This window comes from Oncorhynchus nerka, linkage group LG7 (genome assembly GCF_034236695.1).
Source record: "Oncorhynchus nerka isolate Pitt River linkage group LG7, Oner_Uvic_2.0, whole genome shotgun sequence".
NCBI classification, from domain to species: Eukaryota; Metazoa; Chordata; class Actinopteri; order Salmoniformes; family Salmonidae; genus Oncorhynchus; species Oncorhynchus nerka.
The window spans coordinates 21,436,524-21,455,621 of NC_088402.1; the positions used below are offsets into that span (position 1 = coordinate 21,436,524).

Below are 19,098 nucleotides of genomic sequence, written 5' to 3' on the forward strand. Positions count from 1 at the left end.
GTTTAATGTGGAATGCATTGTTCAGTGCATTGCGCAAGTGGGCCAACAACAAGTATTTATTCAAGACAAATATGCTGCAGACCAGCAAGAATTCCTCCACGGACCTACGCCGGTCCACAGACCAGGGTTTGAGAAAGGCTGGAATAGGCTATGGATAATTCTTCTGAGACTACACTAGGAACACTTGATATTGCGAGCCCAGCAGAGAATCAGGGATGAGGGGCATCATCGGGCACACATGAGATACTATAATACTGTAAGCAACTAATTCTCAAACACGCAGTGTGACATTTAATTGATTACAAATTACATGAAGAGCCCTTACTGCTGCTCGATCATCCTATTTTTCTAACTTAATTGAGGAAAATAAGAACAATCCGAAATTCCTTTTTAATACTGTCGCAAAGCTAACTAAAAAGCAGCATTCCCCAAGAGAGGATGGTTTTCACTTTAGCAGTGATAAATTCATGAACTTCTTTGAGGAAAAGATCATGATTATTAGAAAGCAAATTACGGACTACTCTTTAAATCTGCGTATTCCTTCAAAGCTCAGTTGTCCTGAGTCTGCACAACTCTGCCAGGATCTAGGATCAAGAGAGACGCTCAAGTGTTTTAGTACTATATCTCTTGACACAATGATGAAAATAATCATGGCCTCTAAACCTTCAAGCTGCATACTGGACCCTATTCCAACTAAACTACTGAAAGAGCTGCTTCCTGTGCTTGGCCCTCCTATGTTGAACATAATAAACGGCTCTCTATCCACCGGATGTGTACCAAACTCACTAAAAGTGTCAGTAATAAAGCCTCTCTTGAAAAAGCCAAACCTTGACCCAGAAAATATAAAAACTGTTGACCTATATCGAATCTTCCATTCCTCTCAAAAATGTTAGAAAAGGCTGTTGGGCAGCAACTCACTGCCTCCCTGAAGACAAACAATGTATACGAAATGCTTCAGTCTGGTTTTAGACCCCATCATAGCACTGAGACTGCACTTGTGAAGGTGGTAAAATACCTTTTAATGGCATCAGACCGAGGCTCTGCATCTGTCCTCGTGCTCCTAGACCTTAGTGCTGCTTTTGATACCATCGATCACCACATTCTTTTGGAGAGATTGGAAACCCAAATTGGTCTACACGGACAAGTTCTGGCCTGGTTTAGATCTTATCTGTCGGAAAGATATCAGTTTGTCTGTGTGAATGGTTTGCCCTCTGACAAATCAACTGTAAATGTCGGTGTTCCTCAAGGTTCCGTTTTAGGACCACTATTGTTTTCACTATATATTTTACCTCTTGGGGATGTCATTCGAAAACATAATGTTAACTTTCACTGCTATGCGGATGACACACAGCTGTACATTTCAATGAAACATGGTGAAGCCCCAAAATTGCCCTCGCTAGAAGCATGTGTTTCAGACATGGATGGCTGCAAACTTTCTACTTTTAAACTCGGACAACACAGAGATGCTTGTTCTAGGTGCCAAGAAACAAAGAGATCTTCTGTTGAATCTGACAATTAATCTTAATGGTTGTGCAGTCGTCTCAAATAAAACTGTGAAGGAGGACTCTGGACCCTGATCTCTCTTTTGAAGAACATATCAAGACCATTTCAAGGACAGCTTTTTTCCATCTACGTAAAATTGCAAAAATCAGAAACTTTCTGTCCAAAAATTATGCAGAAAAATTAATCCATGCTTTTGTCACTTCTAGGTTAGACTACTGCAATGCTCTACTTTCCGGCTACCCGGATAAAGCACTAAATAAACTTCAGTTAGTGCTAAATACGGCTGCTAGAATCCTGACTAGAACCAAAACATTTGATCATATTACTCCAGTGGTAGCCTCCCTACACTGGCTTCCTGTCAAAGCAAGGGCTGATTTCAAGGTTTTACTGCTAACCTACAAAGCATTACATGGGCTTGCTCCTACCTATCTCTCTGATTTGGTCCTGCCGTACATACCTACACGTACGCTACGGTCACAAGACGCAGGCCTCCTAATTGTCCCTAGAATTTCTAAGCATCAGCTGGAGGCAGGGCTTTCTCCTATAGAGCTCCATTTTTATGGAACGGTCTGCCTACCCATGTCAGAGACGCAAACTCGGTCTCAACCTTTAAGTCTTTACTGAAGACTCATCTCTTCAGTGGGTCATATGAATGAGTGTAGTCTGGCCCAGGAGTGGGAAGGTGAACGGAAAGGCTCTGGAGCAACGAACCGCCCTTGCTGTCTCTGCCTGGCCGGTTCCCCTCTTTCCACTGGGATTCTCTGCCTCTAACCCTATTACAGGGGCTGAGTCACTGGCTTACTGGGCCTCTCTCATACCGTCCCTGGGAGGGGTGTGTCACCTGAGTGGGTTGAGTCACTGATGTGATCATCCTTTCTGGGTTGGCGCCCCTTGGGTTGTGCCGTGGCGGAGATCTTTGTGGGCTATACTCAGCCTTGTCTCAGGATGGTAAGTTGGTGGTTGAAGATATCCCTCTAGTGGTGTGGGGGCTGTGCTTTGGCAAAGTGGGTGGGGTTATATCCTTCCTGTTTGGCCCTGTCCAGGGTGTCCTCGGATGGGGCCACAGTGTCTCCTGACCCCTCCTGTCTCAGCCTCCAGTATTTATGCTGCATTTACATTACATTTACATTTAAGTCATTTAGCAGACGCTCTTATCCAGAGCGACTTACAAATTGGTGCGTTCACCTTAAGACATCCAGTGGAACAGCCACTTTACAATAGTGCATCTAAATCTTTTAAGGGGGGGGTGGGTGAGAAGGATTACTTTATCCTATCCTAGGTATTCCTGAAAGAGGTGGGGTTTCAGGTGTCTCCGGAAGGTGGTGATTGACTCCGCTGTCCTGGCGTCGTGAGGGAGTTTGTTCCACCATTGGGGGGCCAGAGCAGCGAACAGTTTTGACTGGGCTGCGCGGGAACTGTACTTCCTCAGTGGTAGGGAGGCGAGCAGGCCAGAGGTGGATGAACGCAGTGCCCTTGTTTGGGTGTAGGGCCTAATCAGAGCCTGGAGGTACTGAGGTGCCGTTCCCCTCACAGCTCCGTAGGCAAGCACCATGGTCTTGTAGCGGATGCGAGCTTCAACTGGAAGCCAGTGGAGAGAGCGGAGGAGCGGGGTGACGTGAGAGAACTTGGGAAGGTTGAACACCAGACGGGCTGCGGCGTTCTGGATGAGTTGTAGGGGTTTAATGGCATGGGCAGGGAGCCCAGCCAACAGCGAGTTGCAGTAATCCAGACGGGAGATGACAAGTGCCTGGATTAGGACCTGCGCCGCATCCTGTGTGAGGCAGGGTCGTACTCTGCGGATGTTGTAGAGCATGAACCTACAGGAACGGGCCACCGCCTTGATGTTAGTTGAGAACGACAGGGTGTTGTCCAGGATCACGCCAAGGTTCTTAGCGCTCTGGGAGGAGGACACAATGGAGTTGTCAACCGTGATGGCGAGATCATGGAACGGGCAGTCCTTCCCCGGGAGGAAGAGCAGCTCCGTCTTGCCGAGGTTCAGCTTGAGGTGGTGATCCGTCATCCACACTGATATGTCTGCCAGACATGCAGAGATGCGATTCGCCACCTGGTCATCAGAAGGGGGAAAGGAGAAGATTAATTGTGTGTCGTCTGCATAGCAATGATAGGAGAGACCATGTGAGGTTATGACAGAGCCAAGTGACTTGGTGTATAGCGAGAATAGGAGAGGGCCTAGAACAGAGCCCTGGGGACGCCAGTGGTGAGAGCGCGTGGTGAGGAGACAGATTCTCGCCACGCCACCTGGTAGGAGCGACCTGTCAGGTAGGACGCAATCCAAGCGTGGGCCACGCCGGAGATGCCCAACTCGGAGAGGGTGGAGAGGAGGATCTGATGGTTCACAGTATCGAAGGCAGCCGATAGGTCTAGAAGGATGAGAGCAGAGGAGAGAGAGTTAGCTTTAGCAGTGCGGAGCGCCTCCGTGATACAGAGAAGAGCAGTCTCAGTTGAATGACTAGTCTTGAAACCTGACTGATTTGGATCAAGAAGGTCATTCTGAGAGAGATAGCGGGAGAGCTGGCCAAGGACGGCACGTTCAAGAGTTTTGGAGAGAAAAGAAAGAAGGGATACTGGTCTGTAGTTGTTGACATCGGAGGGATCGAGTGTAGGTTTTTTCAGAAGGGGTGCAACTCTCGCACTCTTGAAGACGGAAGGGACGTAGCCAGCGGTCAGGGATGAGTTGATGAGCGAGGTGAGGTAAGGGAGAAGGTCTCCGGAAATGGGCTGTCACAAGACGGCCGGCTGTCACAAGACGCGAGATTTCATCTGGAGAGAGTGGGGAGAAAGAGGTCAGAGCACAGGGTAGGGCAGTGTGAGCAGAACCAGCGGTGTCGTTTGACTTAGCAAACGAGGATCGGATGTCGTCGACCTTCTTTTCAAAATGGTTGACGAAGTCATCTGCAGAGAGGGAGGAGGGGGGGGGAGGAGGATTCAGGAGGGAGGAGAAGGTGGCAAAGAGCTTCCTAGGGTTAGAGGCAGATGCTTGGAATTTAGAGTGGTAGAAAGTGGCTTTAGCAGCAGAGACAGAAGAGCAGTAGTTTATGTGTCGGGGGCTAGGGTCAGTTTGTTATATCTGGAGTACTTCTCCTGTCCTATTCGGTGTCCTGTGTGAATTTAAGTGTGCTCTCTCTAATTCTCTCTTTCTCTCTTTCGTTCTCTCTCTCGGAGGACCTGAGCCCTAGGACCATGCCTCAGAACTACCTGACATGATGACTCCTTGCTGTCCCCAGTCCACCTGGCCGTGCTGCTGCTCCAATTTCAACTGTTCTGCCTTATTATTATTGGACCATGCTGGTCATTTATGAACATTTGAACATCTTGGCCATGTTCTGTTATAATCTCCACCTGGCACAGCCAGAAGAGGACTGGCCACCCCACATAGCCTGGTTCCTCTCTAGGTTTCTTCCTAGGTTTTGGCCTTTCTAGGGAGTTTTTCCTAGCCACCGTGCTTCTACACCTGCATTGCTTGCTGTTTGGGGTTTTAGGCTGGGTTTCTGTAGAGCACTTTGAGATATCAGCTGATGTACGAAGGGCTATATAAATACTTTTGATTTGATTTGATTTTGACATGACCCTCCCCTGGACTAAATTACAAATTGCATAACCCTCCCCATTTTCCTCCGGGTAACTATTGTGTACATTTTTTTACCTCTCCCTTAGTTTGCAGTGACTTTCACTTCCTCTCCAACTCTGAGGCAGCAGTGTCATTCGAGTAGCCGGGATTAGCCCAGAAGGCTAATATTTCACAACTATTCTTTCAAAATAACATTTATTGTAAGACACATATTGATGTATTCAGTCAATGGTGCCACCTGTAAATGACCGATTGTTTGGTGCCACCCCCTTGTTTTCGTTCTAAGTGAAAACACTACACAAGAAGTAGGGCGGATTCTGGCTTTAAACAGAACATTTGTAGACATCCTCAATCTGGACAAAGTTCCTCATGGTTACACCCAGATTCCCTAAAACAGACTCTATTCCTTATCACTGTGGTTTGCAACACAATACTAAATAGACTTATATAGCAGTCACTTTCACCAAACTAACTATGGAAACCATAGATGGCTATGATGTATTGAGAAACGCTGCAATTTGCATGACAATAACTTTACAGTACAGTTAAGGACTCAGGTCACACAGAGGAATCAATCGTACTACAGACAAACGTGATAAGAGTAATGCTGTACCTTACATAATTTCTCACTTTTTCCTTCCTTATATTCCACATTTCTCTGAAAATGATTAATCGTTTTTGAAATAACTCCTAGACTTATTAAACAACTATTGCGATGAACACAGTCTAGGGGAGTGAAGAATGTGTCATAGGAATGATTGGTAATCAAAGGTTAAAGGAGGCCTATTTAAGTCCTTCAGATAGTTTGAGCTATTGTTAATATCTACATTTTTGCCCCCCCTTAAATCTGAACTCAGCCCCTGAATGACTTCCAAGAGGTTAGGAGTCACCATAAAAGCAGAACCTGGTATCCTAGGTGACTTCTAGGTAACATCCCTGAGGTCATGTAAATTCAGCCATCGGTGGTTTCAAATGATAGAGATATGTAATATATGGCTCACTGAACCAAGTGGTCTTGATTTCCTTGATTCATGTTTTGACCAGGGGCCCAGAACACTTGGAGAACGAACAGATAAGCAAAAGTATTGCCTGCCTGCCTTTGAGGGGGTTGGCAGATTGCTACGAACCTATCAGAGGAGTGTGTCTGTCTCCCTGTGTGCATATTTCTGTCTATTGTTTGTCTATTAAACCTTTAAATATAGAAGTCGTTGGGGTTCTTCATTTTCCACACCTTGGCCAAATTCACGATTCCCGAGACTATAAGGTCTAGTGATCATTGACAGACTGACATAATGAAAAACAAAGGGTCTATAAAGCCAACTGGTGCTATTGGACATGGTAATATACTGTTAACTACTTCTGTATTCGTCACTGACCTAAGCTTCTGTTTAGTGCATTGTTGACATACATGGGGAAATGAGATAAAGTTACTTATTTGTTATAAAAAGTGGGAGGATCAAATCTAGTGTATGAATTGGTCAAGGATTCATGCAGTCACCCCATTGTGTAATCTCATCACAGGAAGTGTTTGGATCACTAAACTGAGCTCAATATCAAGGCTAAGGTAAGTGAGATTTAAAAAAGAGAAAATAATTTCATTTTAAACTATGCAATTAGAAATCACAAATATAAGAATTAGTAAACATCAAATGTATTCAATTATTTGAATCTTAGTCAAGTAATTCAGAAGTCGTCTAAATTTAGATGCATTTGAAATTGAAAGTAAACTGAGACACCATGTTAGTGCTGTGGCAGCGTGTTCGTAAATTCACTCTGGATTCTGGAGTGCCAGAGTGCGTTCAAAGTGTGCTCTGGGCTATCATAAATTCAGAGCATTGTCAGATTATCCATTTGTAGGCTAAATTCAGAGCATTTCGCTCTGGCACTCTCAAACCACCCTCATGTTTTTCATCTTACTTTTGCTCATCTAAGGGTGCGTTACAAACAAATAATCTGACAGAACTGGCACTCCAGAGGGAATTTACAAACGAAATTCCACAAGGTATAATGATCCAGTAAACTTAAAAAAATAAACATCATACTCAACCTACTACAAAATTCCTGTAAATTGTAACCACTTGTTAAATCCCTATTCTTTAGATGTGGAGCATAGCTGCATTGGTGTTAGTGCTGACAGGGTCTGCCTCTTGCTACATCACGTGCCCTGGTGGGAAGGTCTGCTCTGATCAAACAACCTGTTGTTTGACTAAAGGAGGATATGCCTGCTGTCCAGTTCCCAATGTGAGTAACCAGGGTTCACATTAGGGCAATTTGTAGCCTGGTCCCAGATCTGTTTGTCATGTCAACAGCCATAGCAATTGGCAGCACAAACATCTGGAACCAGGCTAGGGAATTTGATAACACTAGTAAATGGGATTCTCAGCAGCACTAAGGTTGTAAATACTGGAGAAAGAAACCTGCATACTGGTACTGTTGTTTCCTTTTCTTTTGGGTTACAAAACCAATATTTCAGTTGAAAGACCTTGGGTTTAGAAAGCTGTATGAGCAAAGACCCCATAAAGTTATTTTGACTGCATGTCACCTTTTTCTCATGATGTTTTCCAGGCGGTGTGTTGCTCTGACATGGCCCACTGTTGCCCGTCAGGCTTCAACTGCAATGCCATCACCCAGAAGTGTGAGAAAGGTGACCATCCATGGAGCAGTGTGCCCATGCTGAACAAGGTGGCTGCAGAGGAACCAAGCTCTCCTGTCTCTGCTCCGCTCGAATCGCACAGCAGCCCTGTCCAGAGCAATGCAATGGAGAGCTCCATGGTCGGCAAGGTGCAATGTGACAACTATTATGCTTGTCCCGATGGCACCACCTGCTGCCACCACCCCACAGGCCTGTGGTTCTGCTGTCCTTACTCTCCTGTGAGTTGACTAGTGTTTCTCTGCTTGTAGTATGTTGGCTTGAAGGGCTCTTGTCAATTTGTAATAGTGTTATAGAGTAGCTGGCAGTATCAGGAATTAGTGACACTTTTGTTGTTATTGTATTAGGTTTTTATTACAGCTAAAAAACAAAACATACTACACAATAAGTTATTCATATTTTTCTAAACTGGATATTTTCTCAGAAATATTAAAAACAAGAATTTGAGAGCTGTGGTATGCAAAATTGGTATGCATGAAACAATATACTGAATCAATATACGTTGTACTTAATTCCAAAATGGCTATTGTCAATATACAGTGAGCTATGAAAGGATTGGGACAGTGACATTTGTTGTTGTTGTTTTGGCTCTGTACTCCAGCACTTTGGATTTGAAATTATACAATGACTAAAAGGTTAAGGTGCAGACTGTCAGCTTTAATTTGAGGTTATTGTCATCTATATTGGTTCAAAAGTTTAGAAATTACAGAAAGTTTTGTACATAGTCCCCCATTTCAGTGGACCAAAAATATGTGGTAGAATTTCACTTATATGTGTATTGAAGTAGTCTAAAGTGTAGTATTTGGTCCCATAATCCTAGCACCACAATGATTACATCAAGCGTGTGACTACAAACTTGTTGTTTCAGAGTATCTATTGTGTAATTTTGGAGTCACTTTTATTGTAAATAAGATTATAATATGTTTCTAAACATTTCTACATTAATGTGGATGCTACCATGATTATGGATAGTCCTGAATAAATCGTGAATAGTGATGAGTAAGAAAGTTAGATGCACAAATATCATACCCCCAGAGCCAAAACAACAACAACAAACGTGTCACTGTCACCAATACTTTTGTAGCTCACTGTATCAACTTGTGTACTTCTGTATTTCCACAGGGTAGGTGCTGTCTAGATGGGTACCACTGCTGTCCCTATGGCTATGACTGTGACCCCACATACACAAAGTGTGTGAGGTACGGCAACCTGAGGTACCCTTTTGCTCCGAGGCAGGCCCCTTCAATGATCGAAGCCATCAAGGTCTCCAAACCGGAAAACAAGGTCCATGATCAGGTAGGTACCTATGCGTCACACTCACAGGCAACCAATGTTTGTGTAGGCAGTGGACAGTGTTCTCTTTCTATGTTTGTTTCTGTGCCATTCAAGTCAGTCTAAGAGAAAATCACTTTTGATTCCCACCTTATGGGCATTAAAAATAATAATGAATATAGAATGATTTCCTGCACACTGGTATGCTATTACATTTTAACCTCTGAGAGTAGTTAGTAATGTAATCACATTGTTCCCACGCAACCAGATACTCAGATGTGCGTGTTCTTTTTACATGTTGAACCCCTGAGTAGAACATTGACGGTGTGGTTATCTTCTTTCCCTCGTCTTTTAGCAGGTCTCATGGACAGCTCTAGTTCAGGCTACTGACAGCGCGCCACAGGCTGGAGTCACTCACTGTGACACTAAATTCTATTGTCCTTCTGCAACCAGCTGCTGCAAGGGACCTAATGGCAAATGGGGATGTTGCCCATTCCCACTGGTAAATATACTGAAAGTGTTGGGTGTACTCTAGAGGGGATTTAATACAACTGACATTAAATACCACTGAGCTATCATTTGATAAAGTAGTATATCAATGTTATGTAGGTAGAGCATGTTTAATAATGTAATGAACATTTTATCTGTAGTGCACGTGCAGAGCAGTGTGAAATGTTTTAATCAAATCAAATGTTATTTGTCACATGCGCTGAATACAACAGGGGTAGACTTCACAGTGAAATGCTTACTTACAAGCCCTTAACCAACAATGCAGTTAAGAAAAATACCTTTAAAAAAGTAAGAAATAAAAGTAACAAATAATTCAAGAGCAGCAGTAAAATAACAATAGCGAAGCTATATGCAGTTGAAGTCAGAAGTTTACATACACTTAGGTTGGAGTCATTATAACTCGTTTTTCAACCACTCCACTAATTTCATGTTAACAAACTATAGTTTTGCCAAGTCAGTTAGGACATATACTTTGCATGACACAAGACATTTTTCCAACAATTGTTTCCAGACAGATTATTTCACTTATAATTCACTGTATCACAATTCCGGTGGGTCAGAAGTAGAGGTCGACCGATTATGATTTTTCAACGCCTCTACCATACCGATTATTGAGGACCAAAAAGCCGATGCCGATTAATCGGCCGATTACATTTTATTTTTTAATGTATTTGTAATAATGACAATTACAACAATACTGAATTAACACTTATTTTAACTTAATATAATACATCAATAAAATCAATTTAGCCTCAAGTAGATAATGAAACATGTTCAATTTGGTTTAAATAATGCAAAAACAAAGTGTTGGAGAAGAACGTAAATGTGCAATATGTGCTATGTAAGAAAGCCAACGTTTCAGTTCCTTGCTCAGAACTTCCTCTATACCATTTGTATTTAATTAACCTTTGACTATTGGATGTTCTTGTAGACACTTTAGTATTGCCAGTGTAACAGTATAGCTTCCGTCCCTCTCCTCCCTGGGCTCGAACCAGCAACACAACGACAACAGCCACCACATTGAAGCAGCGTTACCCATGCAGAGCAAGGGAAACAACCACCCCAAGGCTCAGAGCGAGTGAAGTTTGAAACGCTATTAGCGCGTGCTAACTAGCCAGCCATTTCACTTCGGTTACACCAGCCTCATCTCGGGAGTTGATAGGCTTGAAGTCAGAAACAGTGCAATGCTTGACGCACAATGAAGAGCTGCACGAAAGTGCTGTTTGAATGAATGTTTACGCTCCTGCTTCTGCCTACCACCGCTCAGATACTTAGATACTTGTATGCTTGTATGCTCAGTCAGATTATATGCAACACAGGACGTGCTAGATAATATCTAGTAATATCATCAACCATGTGTAGTTAACGAGTGATTATGATTGATTGTTTTTTATAAGATAAGTTTAATGCTAGCTAGCAACTTACCTTGGCTTACTGCATTTGCGTAACAGGCTTGTGGAGTGCAACGAGAGAGAGGCAGGTTGTTATTACGTTGGACTAGTTAACTGTAATCTTGCAAGATTGGCTCCCCCGAGCTGACAAGGTGAAAATCTGTCTTTCTGCCCCTGAACGAAGCAGTTAACCCACCGTTCCTAGGCGTCATTGAAAATAAGAATGTGTTCTTAACTGACTTGCCTAGTTAAATAAAGATTAAATAAAGGTGTAAAAAAAAAAAAAATAGGCATATAGGTCAACAAAAATACCGATTTCCGACTGTTATGAAAACTTGAAATCGGCCCTAATTAATCGGCCATTCCGATTAATCGGTCAACCTCTAGTCAGAAGTTTATGTACACTAAGTTGACTGTGCCTTTAAACAGCTTGGAAAATTCCAGAAAATTATGTCATGGCTTTAGAAGCTTCTGATAGGCTAATTGACATAATTTGAGTCAATTGAGGTGTACTTGTGGATGTATTTCAAGGCCTACCTTCAAATTCAGTGCCTCTTTGCTTGACATCATGGGAACATCTAAAGAAATCAGCCAAGACCTCAGAAAGAAAAATTGTAGACCTCCACAAGTCTGGTCCATCCTTGGGAGCAATTTCCAAACGCCTGAAGGTACTACGGTCATCTGTACAAACAATAGTACGCAAGTATTAACACCAAGGGACCACGCAGCCATCATACCGCTCAGGAAGGAGATGCGTTCTGTCTCCTAGAGATAAACGTACTTTGGTGCGGAAGGTGCAAATCAATCCCAGAACAACAGCAAAGGACCTTGTGAAGATGCTGGAGGAAACAGGTACAAAAGTATCTATATCCACAGTAACACAAGTCCAAAATCAACATAACCTGAAAGGCCGCTCAGCAAGGAAGAAGCCACTGCTCCAAAACCGCCATAAAAAAGACAGACTACGGTTTACAACTGCACATGGGGACAAAGATCGTACTTCAAACGTCCTCTGGTCTGGTGAAACAAAAATATAACTGTTTGGCCATAATGACCATCATTGTGTTTGGAGGAAAAAGGGAGAGGCTTGCAAGCAGAAGAACATCATCCCAACCGTGAAACACGGGGTGGCAGCGTTATGTTGTGGGGGTGCTTTGCTGCAGGAGGGACTGGTGCACTTCACAAAATAGATGGCATCATGAGGCTGGAAAATGATGTGGATGTTGTCGTGTCTTTACTATCATTAACTGAAGACTTAATTTTTTATCTCTGTAATTAGTATTACGCGATTAGACTGATTAATCATGTAACTAATTAACTAGGAAGTCGGGGCACCAAGGAAAAAATATTCAGATTACAAGGTTATAATTTCCTAATATAACCTTTCAGATATTTTCATATCTGATCCATAGTCTTCTGATTAATTAATTATTTACTTTACCTCACGTTAGTCTCATTCCAAACGTCGTAAATTGTTGGTTATCTGCACGAACCCAGTCTTTACTATGAGTCATCCATACATCAATTGTCTTAAATCATTTATTTATTACTAACTAAGCAATTAACAGAAATGCATAAACAAACAATCAAGGTAAATGTGGTTACAAGAAATGATAGGAGAATGTGCCCTAGTGGGCTAAACCGGCATGGCGGCTTGTTAGACAAAAGCCCTGACCTCAATCCTATAGAACATTTGTAGGCAGAACTGAAAAAGCGTGTGTGAGCAAGGAGGCCTACAAACCTGACTCAGTTACACCATCTCTGTCAGGAGGAATGGGCCAAAGTTCCCTCAACTTATTGTGGGAAGCTTGTGGAAGGCTACCAAAAGCGTTTAACCCAAGTTAAACAATTTAAAGGTAATTCTACCAAATACCAATTGAGTGTATGTAAACTTCTGACCCACTGGGAATGTGATGAAAGAAATAAAAGCTGAAATAAGTCATTCTCTCTACTATTATTCTGACATTTCACATTCTTAAAATAAAGTGGTGATCCTAACTGACATAAGACAGGGAATTTGTACTATGATTAAATGTCAGGAATTGTGAAAAACTGAGTTTAAATGTATTTGGCTAAGGTGTATGTAAACTTCCGACTTCAACTGTACAGGGGGCACCATCGGAAGAGAGACTTAAGAAAGTCTGCCCTTAGTCCAAGGCTATGCCCTTCTCATTGGTTCAAATTACAAATATGTCAAAGAACTATATACTCGTTCATAATTATCAGTTACTCAATTTACCTTAAAATCAGTATCACAAATGACCTTAAATTCCTTATCCAAATGGCCCTCCCATGAGGCTGATCAGACCACAAGGGAAAGCCATGATAGAGGTCAATAGTCATACCACCCTTTTACTGTCGTGTTCAATACAATATTAGACAAATTGAAGAACCCTTTATCTAAAGAATTCACGTGTTTAATTTAAACTCAGAAAACAAAACTTCTAATATTCCATATGTGAGTGTACCCCTTTAAGATATGTCTCTTGGAAAATGGAAATGTACTCCTCCAATCATTAGTTTTTTTAAATTTCCTCAATGTTTCATGTAACTCATTCAGTCCTTCTCCAAATAGTCTCCCCAAAATGCTTGATAGGAATACCCTGCCATTAGACACACACAACTGTGATAAACGTGCACTGTCCCTTTAAAATAAAATAAACTCAGCCTGTAATCCACTTTGCGGACCTTTCATTGTTCCCCGTAATGAAAACAGATTATAATGTTAGTATACCTTAACTTCCTGTTAAATTTCACTGGTGTTACCTGAACAATCAAACCAAAATCAATAACCGGGAACTATTACAAAACTTTTACGATACAACTCCCTCTCTTATTGCCAAATATAGCCCAGTGAATGCCACCAATCAGTGCTGCCCACCTAACAATTTTTTAACTACATAAAGAGATGTAAGATAACAACAATACATAAAGAGAGACCTAAAGACAACAACATTTAGTCATGGCAACACAATTTGTTTAATGTGGAATGCATTGTTCAGTGCATTGCGCAAGTGGGCCAACAACAAGTATTTATTCAAGACAAATATGCTGCAGACCAGCAAGAATTCCTCCACGGACCTACGCCGGTCCACAGACCAGGGTTTGAGAAAGGCTGGAATAGGCTATGGATAATTCTTCTGAGACTACACTAGGAACACTTGATATTGCGAGCCCAGCAGAGAATCAGGGATGAGGGGCATCATCGGGCACACATGAGATACTATAATACTGTAAGCAACTAATTCTCAAACACGCAGTGTGACATTTAATTGATTACAAATTACATGAAGAGCCCTTACTGCTGCTCGATCATCCTATTTTTCTAACTTAATTGAGGAAAATAAGAACAATCCGAAATTCCTTTTAATACTGTCGCAAAGCTAACTAAAAAGCAGCATTCCCCAAGAGAGGATGGTTTTCACTTTAGCAGTGATAAATTCATGAACTTCTTTGAGGAAAAGATCATGATTATTAGAAAGCAAATTACGGACTCCTCTTTAAATCTGCGTATTCCTTCAAAGCTCAGTTGTCCTGAGTCTGCACAACTCTGCCAGGATCTAGGATCAAGAGAGACGCTCAAGTGTTTTAGTACTATATCTCTTGACACAATGATGAAAATAATCATGGCCTCTAAACCTTCAAGCTGCATACTGGACCCTATTCCAACTAAACTACTGAAAGAGCTGCTTCCTGTGCTTGGCCCTCCTATGTTGAACATAATAAACGGCTCTCTATCCACCGGATGTGTACCAAACTCACTAAAAGTGTCAGTAATAAAGCCTCTCTTGAAAAAGCCAAACCTTGACCCAGAAAATATAAAAACTGTTGACCTATATCGAATCTTCCATTCCTCTCAAAAATGTTAGAAAAGGCTGTTGGGCAGCAACTCACTGCCTCCTGAAGACAAACAATGTATACGAAATGCTTCAGTCTGGTTTTAGACCCCATCATAGCACTGAGACTGCACTTGTGAAGGTGGTAAAATACCTTTAATGGCATCAGACCGAGGCTCTGCATCTGTCCTCGTGCTCCTAGACCTTAGTGCTGCTTTTGATACCATCGATCACCACATTCTTTTGGAGAGATTGGAAACCCAAATTGGTCTACACGGACAAGTTCTGGCCTGGTTTAGATCTTATCTGTCGGAAAGATATCAGTTTGTCTGTGTGAATGGTTTGCCCTCTGACAAATCAACTGTAAATGTCGGTGTTCCTCAAGGTTCCGTTTTAGGACCACTATTGTTTTCACTATATATTTTACCTCTTGGGGATGTCATTCGAAAACATAATGTTAACTTTCACTGCTATGCGGATGACACACAGCTGTACATTTCAATGAAACATGGTGAAGCCCCAAAATTGCCCTCGCTAGAAGCATGTGTTTCAGACATGGATGGCTGCAAACTTTCTACTTTTAAACTCGGACAACACAGAGATGCTTGTTCTAGGTGCCAAGAAACAAAGAGATCTTCTGTTGAATCTGACAATTAATCTTAATGGTTGTGCAGTCGTCTCAAATAAAACTGTGAAGGACTCTGGACCCTGATCTCTCTTTTGAAGAACATATCAAGACCATTTCAAGGACAGCTTTTTTCCATCTACGTAAAATTGCAAAAATCAGAAACTTTCTGTCCAAAAATTATGCAGAAAAATTAATCCATGCTTTTGTCATTTCTAGGTTAGACTACTGCAATGCTCTACTTTCCGGCTACCCGGATAAAGCACTAAATAAACTTCAGTTAGTGCTAAATACGGCTGCTAGAATCCTGACTAGAACCAAAACATTTGATCATATTACTCCAGTGGTAGCCTCCCTACACTGGCTTCCTGTCAAAGCAAGGGCTGATTTCAAGGTTTTACTGCTAACCTACAAAGCATTACATGGGCTTGCTCCTACCTATCTCTCTGATTTGGTCCTGCCGTACATACCTACACGTACGCTACGGTCACAAGACGCAGGCCTCCTAATTGTCCCTAGAATTTCTAAGCATCAGCTGGAGGCAGGGCTTTCTCATATAGAGCTCCATTTTTATGGAACGGTCTGCCTACCCATGTCAGAGACGCAAACTCGGTCTCAACCTTTAAGTCTTTACTGAAGACTCATCTCTTCAGTGGGTCATATGAATGAGTGTAGTCTGGCCCAGGAGTGGGAAGGTGAACGGAAAGGCTCTGGAGCAACGAACCGCCCTTGCTGTCTCTGCCTGGCCGGTTCCCCTCTTTCCACTGGGATTCTCTGCCTCTAACCCTATTACAGGGGCTGAGTCACTGGCTTACTGGGCCTCTCTCATACCGTCCCTGGGAGGGGTGTGTCACCTGAGTGGGTTGAGTCACTGATGTGATCATCCTTTCTGGGTTGGCGCCCCCCCTTGGGTTGTGCCGTGGCGGAGATCTTTGTGGGCTATACTCAGCCTTGTCTCAGGATGGTAAGTTGGTGGTTGAAGATATCCCTCTAGTGGTGTGGGGGCTGTGCTTTGGCAAAGTGGGTGGGGTTATATCCTTCCTGTTTGGCCCTGTCCAGGTGTCCTCGGATGGGGCCACAGTGTCTCCTGACCCCTCCTGTCTCAGCCTCCAGTATTTATGCTGCATTTACATTACATTTACATTTAAGTCATTTAGCAGACGCTCTTATCCAGAGCGACTTACAAATTGGTGCGTTCACCTTAAGACATCCAGTGGAACAGCCACTTTACAATAGTGCATCTAAATCTTTTAAGGGGGGGGTGGGTGAGAAGGATTACTTTATCCTATCCTAGGTATTCCTGAAAGAGGTGGGGTTTCAGGTGTCTCCGGAAGGTGGTGATTGACTCCGCTGTCCTGGCGTCGTGAGGGAGTTTGTTCCACCATTGGGGGCCAGAGCAGCGAACAGTTTTGACTGGGCTGCGCGGGAACTGTACTTCCTCAGTGGTAGGGAGGCGAGCAGGCCAGAGGTGGATGAACGCAGTGCCCTTGTTTGGGTGTAGGGCCTAATCAGAGCCTGGAGGTACTGAGGTGCCGTTCCCCTCACAGCTCCGTAGGCAAGCACCATGGTCTTGTAGCGGATGCGAGCTTCAACTGGAAGCCAGTGGAGAGAGCGGAGGAGCGGGGTGACGTGAGAGAACTTGGGAAGGTTGAACACCAGACGGGCTGCGGCGTTCTGGATGAGTTGTAGGGGTTTAATGGCACGGGCAGGGAGCCCAGCCAACAGCGAGTTGCAGTAATCCAGACGGGAGATGACAATTGCCTGGATTAGGACCTGCGCCGCATCCTGTGTGAGGCAGGGTCGTACTCTGCGGATGTTGTAGAGCATGAACCTACAGGAACGGGCCACCGCCTTGATGTTAGTTGAGAACGACAGGGTGTTGTCCAGGATCACGCCAAGGTTCTTAGCGCTCTGGGAGGAGGACACAATGGAGTTGTCAACCGTGATGGCGAGATCATGGAACGGGCAGTCCTTCCCGGGAGGAAGAGCAGCTCCGTCTTGCCGAGGTTCAGCTTGAGGTGGTGATCCGTCATCCACACTGATATGTCTGCCAGACATGCAGAGATGCGATTCGCCACCTGGTCATCAGAAGGGGGAAAGGAGAAGATTAATTGTGTGTCGTCTGCATAGCAATGATAGGAGAGACCATGTGAGGTTATGACAGAGCCAAGTGACTTGGTGTATAGCGAGAATAGGAGAGGGCCTAGAACAGAGCCCTGGGGGACGCCAGTGGTGAGAGCGCGTGGTGAGACAGATTCTCGCCACGCCACCTGGTAGGAGCGACCTGTCAGGTAGGACGCAATCCAAGCGTGGGCCACGCCGGAGATGCCCAACTCGGAGAGGGTGGAGAGGAGGATCTGATGGTTCACAGTATCGAAGGCAGCCGATAGGTCTAGAAGGATGAGAGCAGAGGAGAGAGAGTTAGCTTTAGCAGTGCGGAGCGCCTCCGTGATACAGAGAAGAGCAGTCTCAGTTGAATGACTAGTCTTGAAACCTGACTGATTTGGATCAAGAAGGTCATTCTGAGAGAGATAGCGGGAGAGCTGGCCAAGGACGGCACGTTCAAGAGTTTTGGAGAGAAAAGAAAGAAGGGATACTGGTCTGTAGTTGTTGACATCGGAGGGATCGAGTGTAGGTTTTTTCAGAAGGGGTGCAACTCTCGCACTCTTGAAGACGGAAGGGACGAGCCAGCGGTCAGGGATGAGTTGATGAGCGAGGTGAGGTAAGGGAGAAGGTCTCCGGAAATGGGCTGTCACAAGACGCGAGATTTCATCTGGAGAGAGAGGGGAGAAAGAGGTCAGAGCACAGGGTAGGGCAGTGTGAGCAGAACCAGCGGTGTCGTTTGACTTAGCAAACGAGGATCGGATGTCGTCGACCTTCTTTTCAAAATGGTTGACGAAGTCATCTGCAGAGAGGGAGGAGGGGGGGGAGGAGGATTCAGGAGGGAGGAGAAGGTGGCAAAGAGCTTCCTAGGGTTAGAGGCAGATGCTTGGAATTTAGAGTGGTAGAAAGTGGCTTTAGCAGCAGAGACAGAAGAGCAGTAGTTTATGTGTCGGGGGCTAGGGTCAGTTTGTTATATCTGAGTACTTCTCCTGTCCTATTCGGTGTCCTGTGTGAATTTAAGTGTGCTCTCTAATTCTCTCTTTCTCTCTTTCGTTTCTCTCTCTCGGAGGACCTGAGCCCTAGGACCATGCCTCAGAACTACCTGACATGATGACTCCTTGCTGTCCCCAGTCCACCTGGCCGTGCTGCTGCTCCAATTTCAACTGTTCTGCCTTATTATTATTGGACCATGCTGGTCATTTATGAACATTTGAACATCTTGGCCATGTTCTGTTATAATCTCCACCTGGCACAGCCAGAAGAGGACTGGCCACCCCACATAGCCTGGTTCCTCTCTAGGTTTCTTCCTAGGTTTTGGCCTTTCTAGGGAGTTTTCCTAGCCACCGTGCTTCTACACCTGCATTGCTTGCTGTTTGGGGTTTTAGGCTGGGTTTCTGTAGAGCACTTTGAGATATCAGCTGATGTACGAAGGGCTATATAAATACTTTTGATTTGATTTGATTTTGACATGACCCTCCCTGGACTAAATTACAAATTGCATAACCCTCCCCCATTTTCCTCCGGGTAACTATTGTGTACATTTTTTTTTACCTCTCCCTTAGTTTGCAGTGACTTTCACTTCCTCTCCAACTCTGAGGCAGCAGTGTCATTCGAGTAGC

At 43.8% G+C, this 19,098-nt stretch overlaps 1 protein-coding gene across 3 annotated transcripts; it reads left to right on the forward strand.

Moving 5' to 3' along the window:
* The first annotated feature begins 6,457 nt into the window (after positions 1–6,457).
* On the forward strand, positions 6,458–18,736 carry LOC135572430 (progranulin-like). 3 transcript variants are annotated; one of them, XM_065020318.1, is made up of 7 exons: positions 6,468–6,656; positions 7,025–7,094; positions 7,193–7,333; positions 7,658–7,963; positions 8,865–9,038; positions 9,370–9,516; positions 18,549–18,725. In XM_065020318.1, exons 3-7 carry the CDS (start codon positions 7,193–7,195, stop codon positions 18,588–18,590), a joined length of 810 nt encoding a protein of 269 aa, XP_064876390.1. In that variant the 5' UTR covers positions 6,468–6,656; positions 7,025–7,094; the 3' UTR covers positions 18,591–18,725. The 3 variants fall into 3 exon arrangements, with proteins under 3 accessions (XP_064876391.1, XP_064876390.1, XP_064876389.1); XM_065020319.1 differs by lacking the exon at positions 7,025–7,094 and having other exon boundaries at positions 6,458–6,656; positions 9,373–9,516; positions 18,549–18,736; XM_065020317.1 differs by lacking the exon at positions 7,025–7,094 and having other exon boundaries at positions 6,471–6,656; positions 18,549–18,723.
* Positions 18,737–19,098: the final 362 nt, after the last annotated feature.

Bases quoted from the DNA above. Each gene is read 5' to 3' on its own strand.
- LOC135572430 (XM_065020318.1), top strand. From the start codon at position 7,193: ATGTGGAGCATAGCTGCATTGGTGTTAGTGCTGACAGGGTCTGCCTCT. The intron at 7,334-7,657 runs GTGAGTAACCAG...GATGTTTTCCAG, and splicing joins CCTGCTGTCCAGTTCCCAAT to GCGGTGTGTTGCTCTGACAT. The intron at 7,964-8,864 runs GTGAGTTGACTA...GTATTTCCACAG, and splicing joins TCTGCTGTCCTTACTCTCCT to GGTAGGTGCTGTCTAGATGG.